This window comes from Apium graveolens, unplaced genomic scaffold (genome assembly GCF_009905375.1).
Source record: "Apium graveolens cultivar Ventura unplaced genomic scaffold, ASM990537v1 ctg9189, whole genome shotgun sequence".
Taxonomy (NCBI): domain Eukaryota; kingdom Viridiplantae; phylum Streptophyta; class Magnoliopsida; order Apiales; family Apiaceae; genus Apium; species Apium graveolens.
In genome coordinates, this window is record NW_027421813.1 from 47,181 (window position 1) to 65,214 (window position 18,034).

Sequence of the window (18,034 nt, forward strand, 5' to 3'; positions counted from 1 at the left end):
CTGTATACAATAAGTGCAAAAGCACAATAAAAAATCGAGAATACTTTGTCATGCATCTTAGAAAGTACAACCACTAAGGAGACCCATGATGGCTAAACCCCTTTGAAGCTTCCTCGTCTGACAATGTAAACAAATCCGGCGCTTGGTTACAAGTCCTGGTTTAAAGTGAAGCTTTCTGCGTCTCATAAGTCTAAAACATGTGCAGAAAAACCAGGTTTTGGTTACCTAGTACATGTACCCTGCTGATTAGCATAACTGTTAACAATAACGACATGTATAAGGCAGCCAGTAACCTACTTGTGTTTTTAGAATCTTATATGTAATCTGCATTTTCTTTATCCCAACTTACATGTACAAGTATTGATATCACGACATAAAATCAAGTTGATTTTCAACATAACTGTTGTTAATCTATTTTTTTTTTGGGGGGGGTGGGGGCTAGGGTAACTCCGCCTATGTCACTACACTGACACAGCCGGTCCCAAGCCCGGATAAAGGAGGAGGGTAACCTGGTGGCTTCTTAATTTAATGGCACAACTGCACAAGGTTCATGGGGTCTCAGATGATCTCGTGCATTCAACTTATAAGTCTAATTGTTATTTTGATATTCGAATGTTTAGTTTTTTATTATAAGGGATTGATAAATTGAACAAAATAACTGCAGTTTATATTCTTTGAATTCATGAGGCAATGGCTCCTTTATTTGGTTAAGATAGATACCAAATACACTTTACTCTTACAAAAATTAGTTCAAGCTTCAAATGAATACTTAAAAAAAACAAGCCTTGCAAAAAACTTTATTCTTTCTCATTAAATTCATACAAGGGGTTCTCCACATTTCACTTTACAGTTTTACAAGCTATCTGACATATCAGGCATCGAGCAGAGCTAAAATTATATATGTTTCTTGCTAAAACATCAGAATTTCCTCATCAAAATGGAGAGGAGAGTATATTGGACCGCAGAGACCTTGTTTAAAAGAACCTAATTGACTTGATCCCCAATGCAATTGATAGACATACGACTATCATATAATGGGATACCTGCATGCTCACATGTATCCAACAACAGAAAATCCCAGCTGTTAATTGACTAAGATTTTCTGATAATCTAAGATTGTTGACCGAAGAAAGCGTTCAATGAGAGAGTTCAGATCATTATACCTTATATGTGCTCAAATTTTCCCTCTGATCAAGCTCAGTAACCTACTTGTGTTTAAAGAATCTTATATGTAATCTGCATTTTCTTTATCCCAACTTACTTATACAAGTATTGATATCTGGACATGAAATTAAGTTAATTTTCAGCATAACTGGTGTTTATCTATTTATTTGGGGAGGGAGGGGGGGTAGGGTAACTCTGCCTATGTCACTGACACAGCCGGTCCCAAGCCCGGATAAAGGAGGAGGGTGGAGGGTTCTTAATTTAATTTAAATGTGTAAATATTGGAAGTGATTTATCGGTTGATACACTATACTCTTATAGCAATTATTAGTTAAATCTGCAAATGAACATGTAAAAAAGCAAGCCTTGTACAAACAACTCAAATTCAAAGTTAAAGAGCTGCATCTATAATATAAAGATCTGAAAATTGTGTCATGATTTTGGAGAAACAGCTACACACTACAGTATATATACTAATATACAAAAATTATGAAACAAAGGAATGCTTTCTAAGATCTTCTGTACTGTTGCTGCATGAAAACCCAACATTCTGCTCCCCTGAACCTGCACGTATCTTCATCAGCGGTGGTACCAATGTGACGGGTATTAATTATCAACTATGAGTTGAGAGTTTCTGCGCCTGTTATAAGATCTTCTGTTTTTTGTTAACTCGATCATTTTTCAAGGATCCAAGCTTTCTCCTTATCACAAGCCATCTTGAAACACCAGATAATAAACCGTGAACATTTAGGCTTTAATTCTGGGCTGATGAGCCTTTCAATTTGATCACTGAAGGTCATAAAATGCAGAAATTTCTCATCATAATCCTGGAGGTTTAGTTCAGAAGAACCTTATTGACTTGCTTGCTCCCACATATCGAACAACGGAGAATCCCAGGTGATATATTGACTAGAATTCTGAGATTCCTTAAGTGATCCCTTTAATTGTCCTATAGCATCAAATACAACTCCACACATTTGTTTTGAATCGGGACTGATGTAAACGTGAACCTTGCCGTTGATTATGCATGTTTTTGCATGGTCTGTTATTTCCTCCCATTTCTTGGGGCCAACTTTAAGTATCTGCACACAAATTTTTATGGTCATAGCAAGCATCACACAATTATGTTATCTGTAGTTGTGATCATAATCAGAGGCAGCATTATTGGTTTTTGAGATCTGATTGCACTTTAATTAGACTACTCTAGGACGAGAAGGGGAAGAACAACCAGACATTAATCACAAAAATAATAAACTGTCTTGATGACAAGATGCTTGATGTCCCTACTAATAAACTAATTTATTGTTCTAAATCATAGTCTAAAAGCTCATAGATAAATAAAATTGATTTTTCTTTGTGGGGTACTCCTAATTGGAGTACTAAGTAGAGTGATACATGTCCTGTAATATATATTCTGCAATACATGTTTTGTTGTTTCATTAGACATTTAACATGTTGGATCAGGCATCAGTTTTTTTGGTCATAGCAAGCACAACAAAAATGTGGATACTTAACCCTTGTACATGTTAACAAAACAGAACACAAAACAGAAACAGATACTTGATCAAATCTTCCAAGATTTTATATCATGTTGAAATGTTTTAATTTATCTCATATCCTTAACCCTTATTCTCATCTCATATTTTTTCCCAGCTCAGTTTAATAATTTGGTCTTTTAATTAATTTTCTTATTGTACATTTGTAATCATAGAGTCTTTTAATTAATTTTCGTATTGTACATTTGTAATCATAGAGCTGAAATAAATGACAGATTATGTCAAATTTACCGTTTGAAATTTTTGTGGATTCGTGTTGAAGACTACTAGAAAATCCCCCCACAGTTTTGATGCCTCCAGTCTCCAGACATTTTTTTTTTCTCTTTGCCAACATGTTTAAGCTGCAACACTTTATCATCCAAAGATGGAACTTCTTTCTTCGCATATGCTGGAAACATTAATTACCACAACTGATAGATCATGCGCAAAATATAAATCAGAAAGTCTAGACCTGACTAGCACAGCAACCGTCTCAAATGAACCTTATCAAAGTTGTGCTTGTTGTCAAGAAATGTGGATTCACTTGTAATCAGCTGCTAGAAATTAATCTGGTGATCTGACCACCATTATTCAATATTGAGCCAGAAGTTGAATAGAACTACTTTATAGTTGTTGAGGATACAGTTCTACCTTCCAACTACTTCATTATATTAGGCCAGTCATGTAGTTAATTGAACCCGTCAACTGGCTTCCATGTAGGGATGTGTGTGTGTGTGTATTGATGATAGATGTGCAAAACTTGACAATTAAAGTGATTATGAACTTTTAAGGTACTCACATGTTACTCGATGATCTTTAAGGTCGAAGGATTCTGTCTTCCCTGGCTCTATTGTAGTTCCTGAATTCTGTGTGAAAGAAAGATTATCAATGCTGTTGATGCCTTCTTTTAGCTTCAGTGTAGTAGTACCTTGAAGCACAGATGTCTTTCCTTCCATTTTACTAACAATCCTATTGTTGACCCTTAAGAACCAGTATCTCAACCTCTGTTGAATGCTTCAGGTCCATTTTTTACAACCTCTCCAGTAAGGTTGTCAACTAAAACTAACTGGATAGAGTTACCTCCTTCTCGTTTAATTTTACAGCTAGTGAGGACTGGGGAACTGACCCTTTTGCAAGAACATGAGACGCAAGCGTCGTGGATCATAAGCATTCATTTGTCTACAAATGCTGGATGAAAATGATAAAATATTTAGTATAAACATGCTTTAGTGGAAGCATGTGTGCGTGAGTCTTTAAATTTGATGGTACTAGTACGTACCATGGTGTGTAATGCAGGGGATTCGCTTTCTCCAATTCATGTATGATTCATAATACATCATGAATGGGATTATTAGGCTGCTATAGTGATATTCATAATATGCAAAACAGTTTAGATGAAATACAAGGGTTTCATATAGCAATTTAAAGTTGTAGATAGATACTGTATGATTCTCGAATAAACATGTGTTCATATAAGTATTTGACATAGGGTAGAACTTAACCTGAAAATGGACCACTTAGTTCTAGGAAGATCAGAGGTAGGATATAGCAGATAAAGTCAAGAGATTCTTATAAAGATCTAATGGTCAAAATTGTGAACATTAAAATCCCGAGCTAAAATAATTCAATTGAAAGAAATAGTTATTAATATTTAATACCTGAAATATGTGAGGAATGAATTTTGAGCTTCATGTTTCTTAATATATTAGACGATTTATGTTTTAATATAAATTACGAAGAAAATAAATTAAATATGAAAGAGGACCTTGCAAAAATCACGGTCCGCAGGGGCCTCATAGTTTCTTAACATTCAATTTTGCACCTCCTCAAAAAATTTGCACAAATTTCAATATCTTAAAAACCTTTCACAGTATTTCAAAAGTCATAATTTTCATAGAAACAGTCTCGATAATATCTGCATATATTACATCTACTGCTCAAACCCAACTTATCGCGGAGATACTCGGGATATACCTATGTTACTATACCTGCTCTGGTTTAAAGTTAAAGTTAGATGGGAAAAAAAAGATATTTAGTTCCACTCAGAGGAAACCTAATGTTGTGATTCAAACAAAAACATAAACTCCATTCAAACAAGATTACATTTTGAAAAAACAGGCTTGCAACAATCGCTAAATAACCCATTAATAACACATAAAGTAAAGGAATCTATATCCCTCTCAAAATAAAATTAATCATGAGCATCTTTAGAAACTCCTTATATTAGCTTAATAAATCAACGTTTTAAACAAGAAGCGGTTTAAAATAATGCTTAAAGATAATTTTACTTCTCAAATCATTGAGTTTTTATTTATAAAGAACCCCATCTCACCCTTAACCAATATATTCACAAAGTTTCATTTTTCTCTCTCTACTTTATTTTGTAATTATGTATACAAAACTATTATAAAATCGATAATCGGGACAATTTACAAGTCAAGTATATATTAATAAACGCCCCAACAGAAAACACATCCAAATAATTAAACATGAAAACACATCCAAATAATTAAACATTTTGGGGGAGCGTTGAGAATAATTCAAAATTATTTGAACTATTTTTTTAAAATTATTATTAGGAATGATATAGAAACATGCATCTCATTTTGTTCACTGCTTCTCTATATTTTTCTCTCTTCTTTTATTAGTCTAAACATCGACAGTGGTATCGGAGCCTTATTGATCTTAAGGGTATGTGATATAACATAGTCATGTCTTCAAATCAAACATATAATCTTTCTCCATTTTTTTAATAATGAAAATTATCAAGTATGGATTGTTAAGATGAAAACTTATTTAAAAGGTTTGGGATTATGGACATGGGAGGAAAGTGAGAGGAAGATACAACCTCTTACAAAAAATTCTACTCTGAATCAAATCAAGTTTCACGAAAATGAGTCAAGTAAGGGTCCAAGGGTTTTATCAATTATTCATACGGCTCTGTCAGAATCGATTTTCACAAGAATCATGACTTGTGAAACAAGAAAAGAGACTTGGAATAAGCTAAAAGAATTGTATGATGTTAACACAAGAATAAAGAGGATGCAAGTTTTAAATCTCGAAAGGGATCTTGAGACTTAAACCATGAAAGAAAAAGATACTATACAAGATTATTATGATAATTTGATGGGTGTTGTTAATAAAATGTGGCTGATGGGAGAAGACGTACCTGATAGCAAAATTGTAGAGAAGCTGTTTGTGAGTTTGTCCGAAAGGTTTGAGTCAAAACTTTCATCTCTTGAAGATTCAAAAGATACAAGTGCATTATCTTTGTCCGAGCTAATTAATTCTCTGCAAGCCCAAGAACAAAGAAGAGCGATGAGAAACAAGGAAACTGAAATAACGGTTGAAGGAGCTTTTTTGGCAAAAACTCGAAAGTAAGAAATAAAATTTACTCAATGTGGTCATTGTAAGAAGAATGGGCATGAAGAAAAAGATTGTTGGAACAAAGTATTGTGGAGATAAGACGGAAGAAAGTGTCAAGAAGACACAAATATTTGATGAAGAACTATTTTGATATTGAAAAAAATACTCCAATTTGTACGTTATTGGTGAGAAGTGCATCAAACTGTGGAGAGAAGGGCTCCGAATGAGACTGTGGGGAGAAGGGCTTCAAAAAGAAATTACTGGAGAAAAGTGCTCCAACAACAATGGTGATGGTGGGAAGTACAACATCATCGAATTAATTTTAGAATTTAGAATTTTTAATTTTGAATTATAAGGAAGTGTTGAGAATAATTCAAAATTATTTGATTTTTTTTAAATGATTATTAGGAATAATACAAAAACATGCATCTCATTTTATTCACTGGTTCTCTATATTTTTCTCTCATATTTTATTAGTCTAAACACCAATAGGGAGAACTCTAGAAAATAAGAAAAATAAAAAAAATTATATTTAAATAATTATTGAGCAAACTAACAGAAAACACATCCAAAGAAATTGGAATTTTGGACTCACAACTTCATAATTATGATAGTCGTGACCAGTAATACCTCCCCATTCTCCCTTGAAAAAAGAGCAGATGCCACCTATAGATAGTCGTGACAATAATCTACTGCAAGTTTGCAATCCCACATAGTAAAAGTGCTTGACAATAATTTTTTCATACTACAATAATTTTTTCATACTACAATAATTTTCTACCACATCCACATGTGGTATTTTCTATGCTTCATCAACCCAGCCCATTTGTGGTTATTCTCTATGTCCATTATGTTGTTTTGTCGGCCCGACCCATTTATTTAGTACGGATTTTAAGAGTTATATAATTTTATAACTTATTTTCATAATTTATGAGTAAAAATTTAAGTTGTAAAATTATATTTTATATGAATCCGATGTTCTAAAAATTTAATGATTTATGGGAGTTCGAACAACCTCGTCTCAATTAATCGGAATTCAGATGCGCCCCCGTTTCAAGTTAATCGGATATCAGGTCAGAGTACTTCTTTTTTTTTAAATCAGTCAAAAATCCATCGATTCAGGTCAAAAATTGGTTAATTCGGTCAAAGGATTAAACCTAAGAAAGTGGACGAGTAAAGTGCATTTTATGTACATACTTTTTTATAAGATTGAAATATCGTTATTTAAAATGGAGATGCACAAAATGTAATTTACTCATGCAGTTTACAAACGAAGTTAACGCAAACTTATGTAATGCAACAAAGTATAATGAAATATAAATATTGAACGGTATTTCAAGTGTTTGGCTTTGAATTTGTTTTCTACAATATAGTTCATCTTTTTTCTTCAAGTAAAATATTTGTAGAATAATATAATTTGGATTAAATAATTAACGGGATTAGACAAAAAAAGAAGTTAAATTGGGTTTTAAAAAGGAGTATGTCAACTGTTATTTATGAGGGGATAATACAAAAATTGATTTTTTAAGGGTGTATAATGTAATTCTCCAGTATGATTTTGTCCAAGAAACGCATAAGAGCATCTCCAAGAGGCTCCTAACTTATTCTTCAAAATAATATTAAAAAAATGACTATTAACAAGTTATTACATAGGTTAATGTGTCAAACTCCAACGGTACTTTTTTATTAGCTCTTATTCATAATTTATTAATAAATCAATTCCACCATGACCAAAGGTTGTATAATAATTGGTAGGTATTCAAATTTTATTAATAAAATATAAGTTAAGAGCTATTAGTTGCTCTTAAAAGAGAGGAGAGAAAGAGACTCTTAGATTTTAAAAATACTCTAAGAGTTAGGGTTGTACATGTAATCCGCTCAATCGCACAAATTGCTCGCACTACTCACAATCGCACCGCTCTTTGCAGATAACCGCAAAATGCGTCTCGAATGTGAATTGAAATTACAGAAACCATATATCCGTGGATTGACTGCGAATTTGATTTTAAATAATCGCAAAAGTCGAACCGCAACCGCAAAACCGCTATATATAATATAATATAATATATATCATCAAAACGCAAAAACAACCATATATAAGAATTAAAATATAAAAGGTTGGGGTTTTGGGATATAATATATATCATCAAACGCAGAAACAGCCATATATAATTTGTAATAACCACTTGTAATCTTGTAATACATTTTATTTTTACAAATTTCTAAGATTTGATAAGTATAATTATAATAAAATATTTTTATTTGTCATTTATCGTATTAGTCGATGGTTGAACCGCAAGTCGATCCGTACCAACCGCAACCGCACGGTTAAAAAAGTCGCGATTAACCGCAACCGTAAATGCGACTGAGGTCGGAGATTTAAGAAAACCGCTCTATGCGGTTTGGTGTAATTTTGACCTCCCAATCGCACCAAACCTAACCGCGTACATCCCTACTAAGAGTCTCTTGGAGCTTCATTTTGAGTCATACTCCTTATTTTTCGACTTAATAGCATGTTTAAAGAGTTTATTGGAGATGCTCTAAGACATTGCTCAAATTTAGGAGGCTGCGGTATCTATTAAAAAACAACTCCAAACTCTTATACACTCTTATACGAGTGACAGTACGAGTTGTTAAAGCTTGAGTAACCAAATTGCTTGCTTTTCAATACTCTATCCATCAACATCGTCAACATCACTAAAAAATTAATCGAATTAAAACCCTAATTCTACTCAAAAATTGAAAGTTTCTCAAACTGAATTTTGATAGTGTAGATGGGGAGAGGACTGAAAAATGTTCGTTTTGGTTACTCAATCTCTAATCATATTCGTAATTGTTGTTTAAATAATATTAAAATAATGTAATCATTTTTATTTATGATTGTATTAAAAAATATACTTATTTTAATAAGATAAAATCTTAACCGTCTATTTTTATTATGTCAGATCAATGGTTGAGATTGTTTTAACGGTAGATGATCAAAATTTTGGGTAAGATATAAAAGGATATAATTTGATTCTACCCTATTATCTGAATCCTAGTACCGAAGAAGAGCGGAGCACTTTCGAATACAAAAAAAGCACTATAATCTATTATCCATTTTATATATAATACTGCAACATTGCTTTTGTGGGGAATCATTTAATTCGAAATTACTATTTTGCCCTCGTATCTGAATAATATGGAAAAATATTGTTGGCATGAGGAATTGAACCCATGACATACTTACAACAAGCATATGACTTCAACCACAATCACTTGAGCTAGAGACTTATTTATTTATATTTTGATAACATTAACTATTGAGTAAAGACTGGGTAATTAGCTGAGTACAATAAAATAATTTTATATTCATGTGTAACAACGGGGTTATAATTATTTTTTTAATTGATATATTAAATAAATAACTTCTTACTTTCGTGGGAAAATATTTAATTCGAAATTCTTATTTTGCTCTCGTATTTGAATGAATATGGAAAAATATTGTTGGCATGGAGAATTGAACTCATGACACACTTTTAAAAAACATATGACTTCAACCGAGTTAGAGGCTCATTTGATTATATTTTGATAAAATCAACTATTGAGTTACATACTTGTTTCTTTATTTTGGATGACTAAACCTATATAATTCAATATTTATACAGTATAAAATTATTCAAATACTTGGGTAATTAGCTGATTACAATATAATAACTTTATACTCATGTGCAACAATAGGATTATAATTATTTTTTTAATTTATAAATCAAAAAAATAATTTCTTGTTGATAATATATTATCATATTAACTTGTTGATAATATCTTATTGTATAATAATAATTTATTAATTATCAAGACTCCGGTAATTAACTTGCTTCGAGATACTAACTTTATACTTGGGTAACAACTAAGGGTATAATCAATCCGAGTCGAGTCAAAAACTGTTACGCTCAAACTCGATTAAAAATGTTCGGGTTCGTGCACGAACTCGAGTTCAACCGAACCTTAAATTTCAAACGCGAATCTCGGGTCATAAAAAGTTCGATAGGCCCAATTTTTTAGGAGAAACATATAATTCGAAATTACTATTTTGTGCACGTATTTGAATAAATATGAAAAAATATTGTTGGCTTGTAGAATGAACCTGTGATACATATATCCAAACATGTGCCTTCAATCAATTGAGGTAGAGGCCCATTTGATTATATTTGATAACATCAAATTCTGAGTTATATATTTGTTTTTTCATATTGGATGGTTAAACCTATATAATTTAATATTGATATAAAATGAAATTATTCTAAGACTTGCGTAATTAGCTTACTAAAATATACTAATTTTATACTCATGTACAACAACGTGATTATAACTTTTTTATTTATAAAAAAATTTAGAACTGATAAATAAATAACTTGTTGATATTATGTTACCATATTAACTTGCTGATAATATATTACCATATAATAATAATTTATTAATTATCGAGTCTTGTGTAATTAACTCATTTCAAAATACTAACTTTATAGTTGTGTACAACAATTAAGGCTAAAAATCAAGCCGAGCCGAGTCGAAAACTTTCAGACTCGAACTCGATTAAAAATGTCTGAGCTCGAGCACGAGCTCGATTTCAACCAAATCTTAAATCAAGCTTGAAACTCGGGTCGTAAATAGTCCGGTCGCCTCAAGTTCGGGTCGAAAGCTTGAATCAATTTCACCAAATATTGACAAAAACTCGAAATATGATTGTTTATGCTCGAAATCGCTTCTATTAAATATATAAATATAAATGAAATATTAAATATTTATATACAAATATATTTATATTAAAAAAATAGTATCGGCTCGACAAGACTCGTAAACCTTATGAGCCGAGTAATTTCAAGTTCGAGCTCGGCCGTGTAAAAAAATTTACTATTTTGCCCCATATTTTAATAAATATGATACATAAGCTAGTTGCTATAATAAATCAAGTAGAACACAAACGTTTAAAATTTCATCTGAAGAACCCATGCCAATAAAACAACTTCAGAGAACAGGGGACTAAGAAAATTCCCAGACAAAAACACAAATCTGATACAAATATTTCATCTACAAAACTATTCACATACGCTCAAATCATTTTGATGAAGACTTAATAAAAGAAACAAGAGTTAATGAGAGTAAATCCTCTGCAGAGTTCATCATTAAACTTGGTATGTTACAAATTTTGCAAACATATTTAATGTAACCCAAAGCAAACATATTTTGCAGTTTAATTACAATTTATGTTACAAATGAGTATGTACAACACTACAAGAACGAGCCTTACAGAATTCAACATTCTTCTTTTAAAAGAAGAAACACCTACATGCTTAATTACCAAGTCTATATTTGGTAGAGCTTCGCCTTTTAAGCCAAGGTTTTGCATTATAAGTAAGGAGAAACACCTACATGCTTGACTATACATAACTAAAGAATGTTTTCTATGTTCTCCTGTACCTTTGCTGCATCGAAATCCAACATTCTGCTCCCCTGATTTGCACGTATCTTATACGGCAGCACCTATGAGACTAGTATTAAACTACAACGCAACTATGAGTTGAGGCTCTGTTTCTACACATGTTATGAGATCTTCTGTTTTTTGTTGACACGGTCCCTTTCTAAGGATCCAACCCTTTTTCGTATCATGAAACACCTTGAAACACGTATAACACAAATAACCCTTTTCCATAACAGTTTAGGATTTAGTTCTGGATTGAGCTGTACATGTTGCTCATTGAAGTTCAAGGATTGCAGAAATTCCTCACCAGTAAGGGAAGTACTGGTACCATATGATGAAATGCCTGCTTGCTCACATAAATCGAACAGAAAATCCTGGTTGATATATGGACTAGGAATTTCTATCATTGTTGACTCCAATTCGTGAGGCAAGCTTTCCATAAAAGAGTTCTCATCATCATATCTGCTTACGTCTTCCCACCGATCAAATGCACTTGCTACTAATTTTTGGGCATTCTTCTGTTACAAAATAAAAATAACATAAAACATATTAGACTCAACAGATAAAAAAAGGGAGAGATTGATGTGTATAAGAAACAGGATAAACATGCCTGTTCAGTATCGGATAGCATATCCATAGGTAAGTACTGGGATCCCTTAAGTAATCCCTTCACCTGTCCGATGACATCAAATACAACTCCACTTTTTTGTTGTGAATTATGATCAATGTACATGTATACTTCTTCATCAATTAGACATGTCTTCGCATGGTCTGTTATTTCCTCCCATATCTTAGAGCTAACTTTAAGAATCTGCACATTTTTTTATGATAACGAGTCATTGACCATAACAGGCATCAGAATTTTTTTTAATCTGTTGTGATCATTACCACAGTCCAGAGTAGGCATCAATTGTGCTTTTCTATATGTTTGTGATATCCATTTATAAATACATATAAGCACAACAAAAGTACACAAGGAACAGGCAATGTGATACGAACTAACCTAATTGTAGGTGATACGAGATACTCACGGTCCATTAAAACTTTAACAGAATTGCAATGTGAAAAAGTGACTCGTGTAGTTGATTGAAACTGAACCCTCGTACATGCCTTCTTTCTAACAAATCAGAAAAGATATTAAATTTCTCAAAATTTTCAAATTACCAAGTTATTTTAATAGTTGCGACGATTTAATGAAACAATAGTTAGGAGTTATAATAATGGAAAATGGACAGTAATGAACTTAATGAAGGGGGGTATGGATGAGAGAGATGAATAATACAAGAAAAATCATAGGAAATAAGATAAATGAGCCACTCTAATTTGGCAATTTTTTATGCTTGTTATTCGTGGAACCTGCCGAGTAAGGAACACTCTCTTCTTTCCCATTTTCTTCATCGCATACTCTTTCGAGCTTAGTTTACCAATTTCTGGTCTCTTAATTCTTTACCTTCCTATTAAATTTTTGCATTGAATAGGCAATAATTCATATGGTAGCGCACAGTATACACTCAAAAATTGCTGAAATAAGATGAAAGCGAATTGTAATGTCACCTTATAGAGTCTTTCTGGATTTGTGTTTAGGAGTTTTAGAAGATCCTTCACAGTATAGATGCTCTGATCATTTAGTTTTGTGCTTCCGCCTTTACCAATATGTCTGAGCCGTGATACCTTATCAAGCAAAGATGGAACATCTTTTTTTGCATATGCTGAAAACATAAATTAGAAGACTCTTGGTATCAATTAGACCAGAATAGAGTGTTTTAATTAACATATGTTACTATGATAGTATTTCAACCGACTGATCAATTACCGAATTTACGAACACAGATGAATCATGCCTGTATAATTTGAAACTGTCTTGGCTAAACCTTATCAAATTGTGCTTATTCTTGCCAAAAATGTAGATTCATTGTAATCAGCTACTAAAATGTAATCTTATGGCACTGGCCACCTTTATTCGATATTGTACCAGAAAATGAATCAAAATTCCATCATATTTTTCAAGGATTCAGTTTTGCGGTCCACCTACTTTATTATATTATACTATCATGTAATAATTTCAACCTATCAACAGTCTTCCATATATGAATGTGTGTGAGTATTACAAATATAAATTAAGATCAAGTTAGGACATTTCTCTAACACCTTAACGTTTTAGATAGATTGGTTACCTAACATGATATCAGAGCTCTGGTTGGCGGAGTCTCAAGTTCGACTCCCTGCCAAAATTTTTGCCCCAAAGATGGGCGGGAAAAATGGAATTCGATTTAGGGGGAGGGTTAAATGTGTGCATAGATCTTCAACACTTTATACAATAAGTAACTATGAAATTTTGAGGTACTCACATTTTGTGCGATTATCTTTAAGGTTGAACGATTCTGTCTTTGCTGGCTCTATTGTAGTTCCTGGAAAACTATTTACGGCTCTTGCCCCAAGGCAAAACTTCGAATTTCTCATCCAGATTGAATTCTGTGTGAAAGAAATATTGTCAATGCTGCTGATGCCTTCTTAAGCTTCAGAGTAGTAGTACCTTGAAGTACAGATTTCTTTCCTTCCATTTCTCTAACAACCCTATTGTTGAAGTCATCTAAGTTCCCGTTGCGTCCTTCATGACCAGCATAATCACCCTCGAGAACTAGTATCTCAACCTTCGCAGCAGCTTCAGGTCCAGTTTTTACAACCTTTCCAGATAAGCTGTCAACTAAAGCTAAGTTGATAGAGGTACCATCTTCTCCTTCAATTTTACTGCTAGTAAGGACTGGTGATTTTACATTGTCCAAGAACTTGAGACGCAAGTATCGAGGTTCAGAAGTACTCCCTTGCCTGCTTAAATTGCTGGATGAAAGTAAATTAATTTTTAGTAGTTTGAAAGCTATTAAGCTATTACCTTAAAGGTTCCACTGCTAATGACGACAAAAAAATCAGGATAAACAATATGAATCAAAACGATAATACCCCACACCATTGTAAGCGACGTATAAGATTCTCTTGTACCAGTTCAATTTCCTCTTTCACCTGAATACAAAATACATCATGAATGTTATTATTTTGCTGCCATTAAGATTATCAAAAGCAAAACAGTACATATGTAATACCTGGGCTAGCGGGCGTTATAGAATTTACACACTTATAGAAACACGAATGAAATTTTTTTATGAATGATGAATGCAACAGAGTAGAACTACTAATAGTAATCAAAAGTTGGTTTTAAAAGAAACAATTCAAACATTTTGCAAGACATAACTTTTTAATATAAATTAATATATATAGCCTGTTTAGAAGTTAGAGATTTGAGAAAAAAATTGGCAGATTGAACCAAATTAGAAGTTTGACTAGAAGGATCCTCAAATATTGATGGTTGGTGATTAGCGGATTGAAATAGCAATTTGACCTAATCCTCTAATTTGACTATACCTATGTAACCCAAACAATACATAAAACTCCTGACAAAGAACAAACTACTAAAACTAATCCGACAAGATCACGATCTGTAAACAGTATACTGTAACTGAACTGAATATAACAGTATAAAGTAAGAGAATCCTAATATGCAAGCCAAATTCATGAAACAAAACATATAAAATTTGACAAACCAGGATAAAAATAGGCCACAAGCGGATTTTCGTAGACAAACAAAGCGAAAGATTACTTATTTTCCTTCAAAGGCTAAATCGGAGGAGGCAACAAGAAAACACATATGAGAGATAAATTGGACTCACAACTTTACGAACTAAATCCCCCATGATTGGACCAATTACACGCTGTATAGTCCTTACTATCAATAACTCCAGCCTCTCCCTTGAAAAAACAAGAAACATCAATTAAAGAAATCCAAGTAGAGAACCAAGTAGTCTTGCAGGGGAGAAATGGAACTAAACAAACACCTCTTGCTATATCGGAATTTCCCTCGCTCCCTTTACAGGATGTCCAGGGTTCGAAACTTATCATAGACAAGGCAGCAAGTGTGTGATTGTGCTAAGTAGAGTAGTAGTAATTACTTACTTTCTTCTTATATCAAAAATACTTGTAGAGTCATCATCTTCACTAGTGTTGTAGTTCTGTTGTAACTCCATGTTAACTGGTACATCTGACTGTCCAGGAGTTGACATTCTCGGATTCATCAACCAAACTCTTTACAACTCTTGTGAATGAAACAAAATGGAGTACAAATAAAACACAACTCTACAAACATAACCGCGTGGTTGTGGAAAATAAATACAGCTGCTACAGTGGAATGGAGGACGGGAGGAGTAATTTAGAAAGCACACATACTAAAAACACTTACCGATGTGGGCTGCTCCTCCCTTGTCAACGCCCGTATATTCTCCTTATCCCTTTTGTTATTTAAGTTTATTAATTTTATTACTAGTTTATAGTTTAAGTCCCGCATGCACAAATTTCTTTTAATGTTTTATAATTTGTATACTATAAAATTGAATTACAACTTTTCAGATTTGAAATTTTATTTATTTAAAATTTTTTATATAATATAATTCGATAATAATTATACATATATTATAGTAGTTTAGATTTCGTAATGTACGGATTTTTTTTAATATTTCATAACTCTTAAAATATAAAATTGAATTGCAACTTTTAATATAATTCGATTATATAGACCACTATTTTATCGAATACCTCATATATCACCTATATTCTGCAATCAAAATATTATAAAATATATTTTACGAATATCACTAATTTATTAAAATTGTTCGAAGATTCTTAAATTTAATAATTAAAATGTGTATAACATTAAATCAGCCCTTCCTAAAAAACAATGATCTTCCTGAAACAAAAGGCTAGCCTATGATCTTCCTAAAACAAAAAATTGTGAGCATGTATTGGAAGTTATTTTACTCGTGTTTTTATTTTCACATCCTTTCTTTCCTTTAAGTTCTGTTTCACTACATTTACCTTTTTACATTACTTCTTCATTCCCCGTTCTTCTAAACTCATGTTTGCGTGGAAGGTATCATTTTTCTCTAAAAACGGCCGTCATTTATAACTATCATCCATCCTTCACCATCCCATCTTTCCATCAAATTCACATCCGTCCTATCCATCCTCTCATCATGTTTTCTCCATTTCTAAATCTTTAATTTATATTATAATAGTTTTCAATAAAATCTAGATCTAAATTCTTTTGGGTATGATCTTGTTACCGTACCAATCTTTTTGGGTTGTTGATTGTCCCCAATTTTTGGGTGTATGTCTTGTTACGTTTTTGATTCGTTGTCATGTTGCATAAAGATTGATTTCTACGGTGTATTGGGAGATCTGGGCAACCTCGCACAACAAATGATTGTTCAATATATGGACATCTGTACCCCCAACCTCAGTTGGTGTAACCGATGGATATGAACACTGGTCTATCACCGGTTTTTTATGTGCGCAGGTCAATTGTGATTCTACTATTTTCAGTGATAGTGGTGTCGACTGGATTGTTGCTTAACAGATAGAATAAATATTCTTGATAATAAAAATGATTACAAAAGTTTCTCGAACAATCTGAAAACAAAACGGCTATTTGTTTAGCTCGGTTTTTGTTTCACAATCAACTTGTAGTTGTCAGTTTAGGGGTTTGTCCCGACTGTATTCTTATGTTTTATATTCAATAAAATCTTATTGTTCGTAAAAAAAATAATTAAAATGTGTACGTTCTGCAAACTAAACATGTTTCGTGGAATAAAATATTTTGTAATGCTATACATGCAGTACATGTATGACGTTCAAAATTTTGAATAAAATAATGATTTGTAAAACATAATTCTCAAAATTATATATATTACAATGTTTTTATGCAAGATTTTACTTGGAGAACATAATTGGTATTCAAGGTCTCAACAAAAAGATGGTAACTTTACTCATATATATATATATACTAACAAGAAGATCTAACGTCCAAATTAAATTGATAGTATATGAAACATAACAACCTTGGATAAGATACTCATTTGCATACTATGTAATAATAAGGATATAATTTGGTATGAAAAAAAAGATATAATTTATTTATTTTATTTAAAGGTATTTAAATTTGAAAAAAAATATTACCAATTGAAATATATAATATTTTTATTTTTATATGTGTTTACGAAATATAATTTTTTTAATTTAAATGATAAGTCTTATCGTGTTTCAATAGTATATGAATCACATTTATTTTTAGTTTCATTTTTTTAATCCAAAGACCCATTATACTGATCAAATTCAACTAATCATATTTAGTTTGATTTTAATCTTGTTTAAAGCCGAATGAATAGATACTTTTGTTTAAGTCTGATGAATAGTATATGTTATCTATTTAGCTGGGAGATTTTTTTTTATTATTTTAATTTTGTTTCACCGTGAATTAGTTCTACAAATTTTTAACCTCAATGAAGTTTAAATATTTTTTATTTTAGACTTATACCATTATTCTGATCGATGAATTATCAGTTCAATAATATAATTTTTTAGCCGAATCAATATTAGTTATTATTTTATTTTTGCCCGAAATTCA

General features: G+C 32.0%; 1 protein-coding gene across 7 annotated transcripts; it reads right to left on the minus strand.

Annotated features, from left to right (window-relative positions):
- Nucleotides 1-11,182: 11,182 nt before the first annotated feature.
- On the minus strand, nt 11,183-15,847 carry LOC141705646 (calmodulin-binding protein 60 A-like). Of its 7 annotated transcripts, XM_074508538.1 has the most exons (10): nt 15,815-15,847; nt 15,532-15,670; nt 15,249-15,327; nt 14,492-14,544; nt 14,060-14,364; nt 13,875-13,998; nt 13,081-13,235; nt 12,530-12,643; nt 12,137-12,337; nt 11,183-12,044 (listed from the first exon to the last, which is right to left on the minus strand). In XM_074508538.1, the coding sequence occupies exons 2-6, from the start codon at nt 15,648-15,650 to the stop codon at nt 13,943-13,945; spliced, it is 612 nt and encodes a 203-aa protein (XP_074364639.1). In that variant the 5' UTR covers nt 15,651-15,670; nt 15,815-15,847; the 3' UTR covers nt 11,183-12,044; nt 12,137-12,337; nt 12,530-12,643; nt 13,081-13,235; nt 13,875-13,942. The 7 variants fall into 7 exon arrangements, with proteins under 7 accessions (XP_074364639.1, XP_074364633.1, XP_074364638.1 ...); XM_074508532.1 differs by lacking the exon at nt 12,530-12,643 and having other exon boundaries at nt 15,815-15,832; XM_074508537.1 differs by lacking the exon at nt 15,815-15,847 and having other exon boundaries at nt 15,532-15,805.
- Between the last annotated feature and the right edge of the window lie 2,187 nt (nt 15,848-18,034).

Excerpts from the sequence above, each read along its gene's own strand:
- LOC141705646 (XM_074508532.1), bottom strand. The coding sequence starts at position 14,116 with ATGACTTCAACAATAGGGTTGTTAGAGAAATGGAAGGAAAGAAATCTG. Across the intron at positions 13,236-13,874 it reads TAAAGATAATCGCACAAAAT|CATATGCAAAAAAAGATGTT; the intron begins GTGAGTACCTCA and ends TTATGTTTTCAG. Across the intron at positions 12,338-13,080 it reads ATCCAGAAAGACTCTATAAG|ATTCTTAAAGTTAGCTCTAA; the intron begins GTGACATTACAA and ends AAAAATGTGCAG.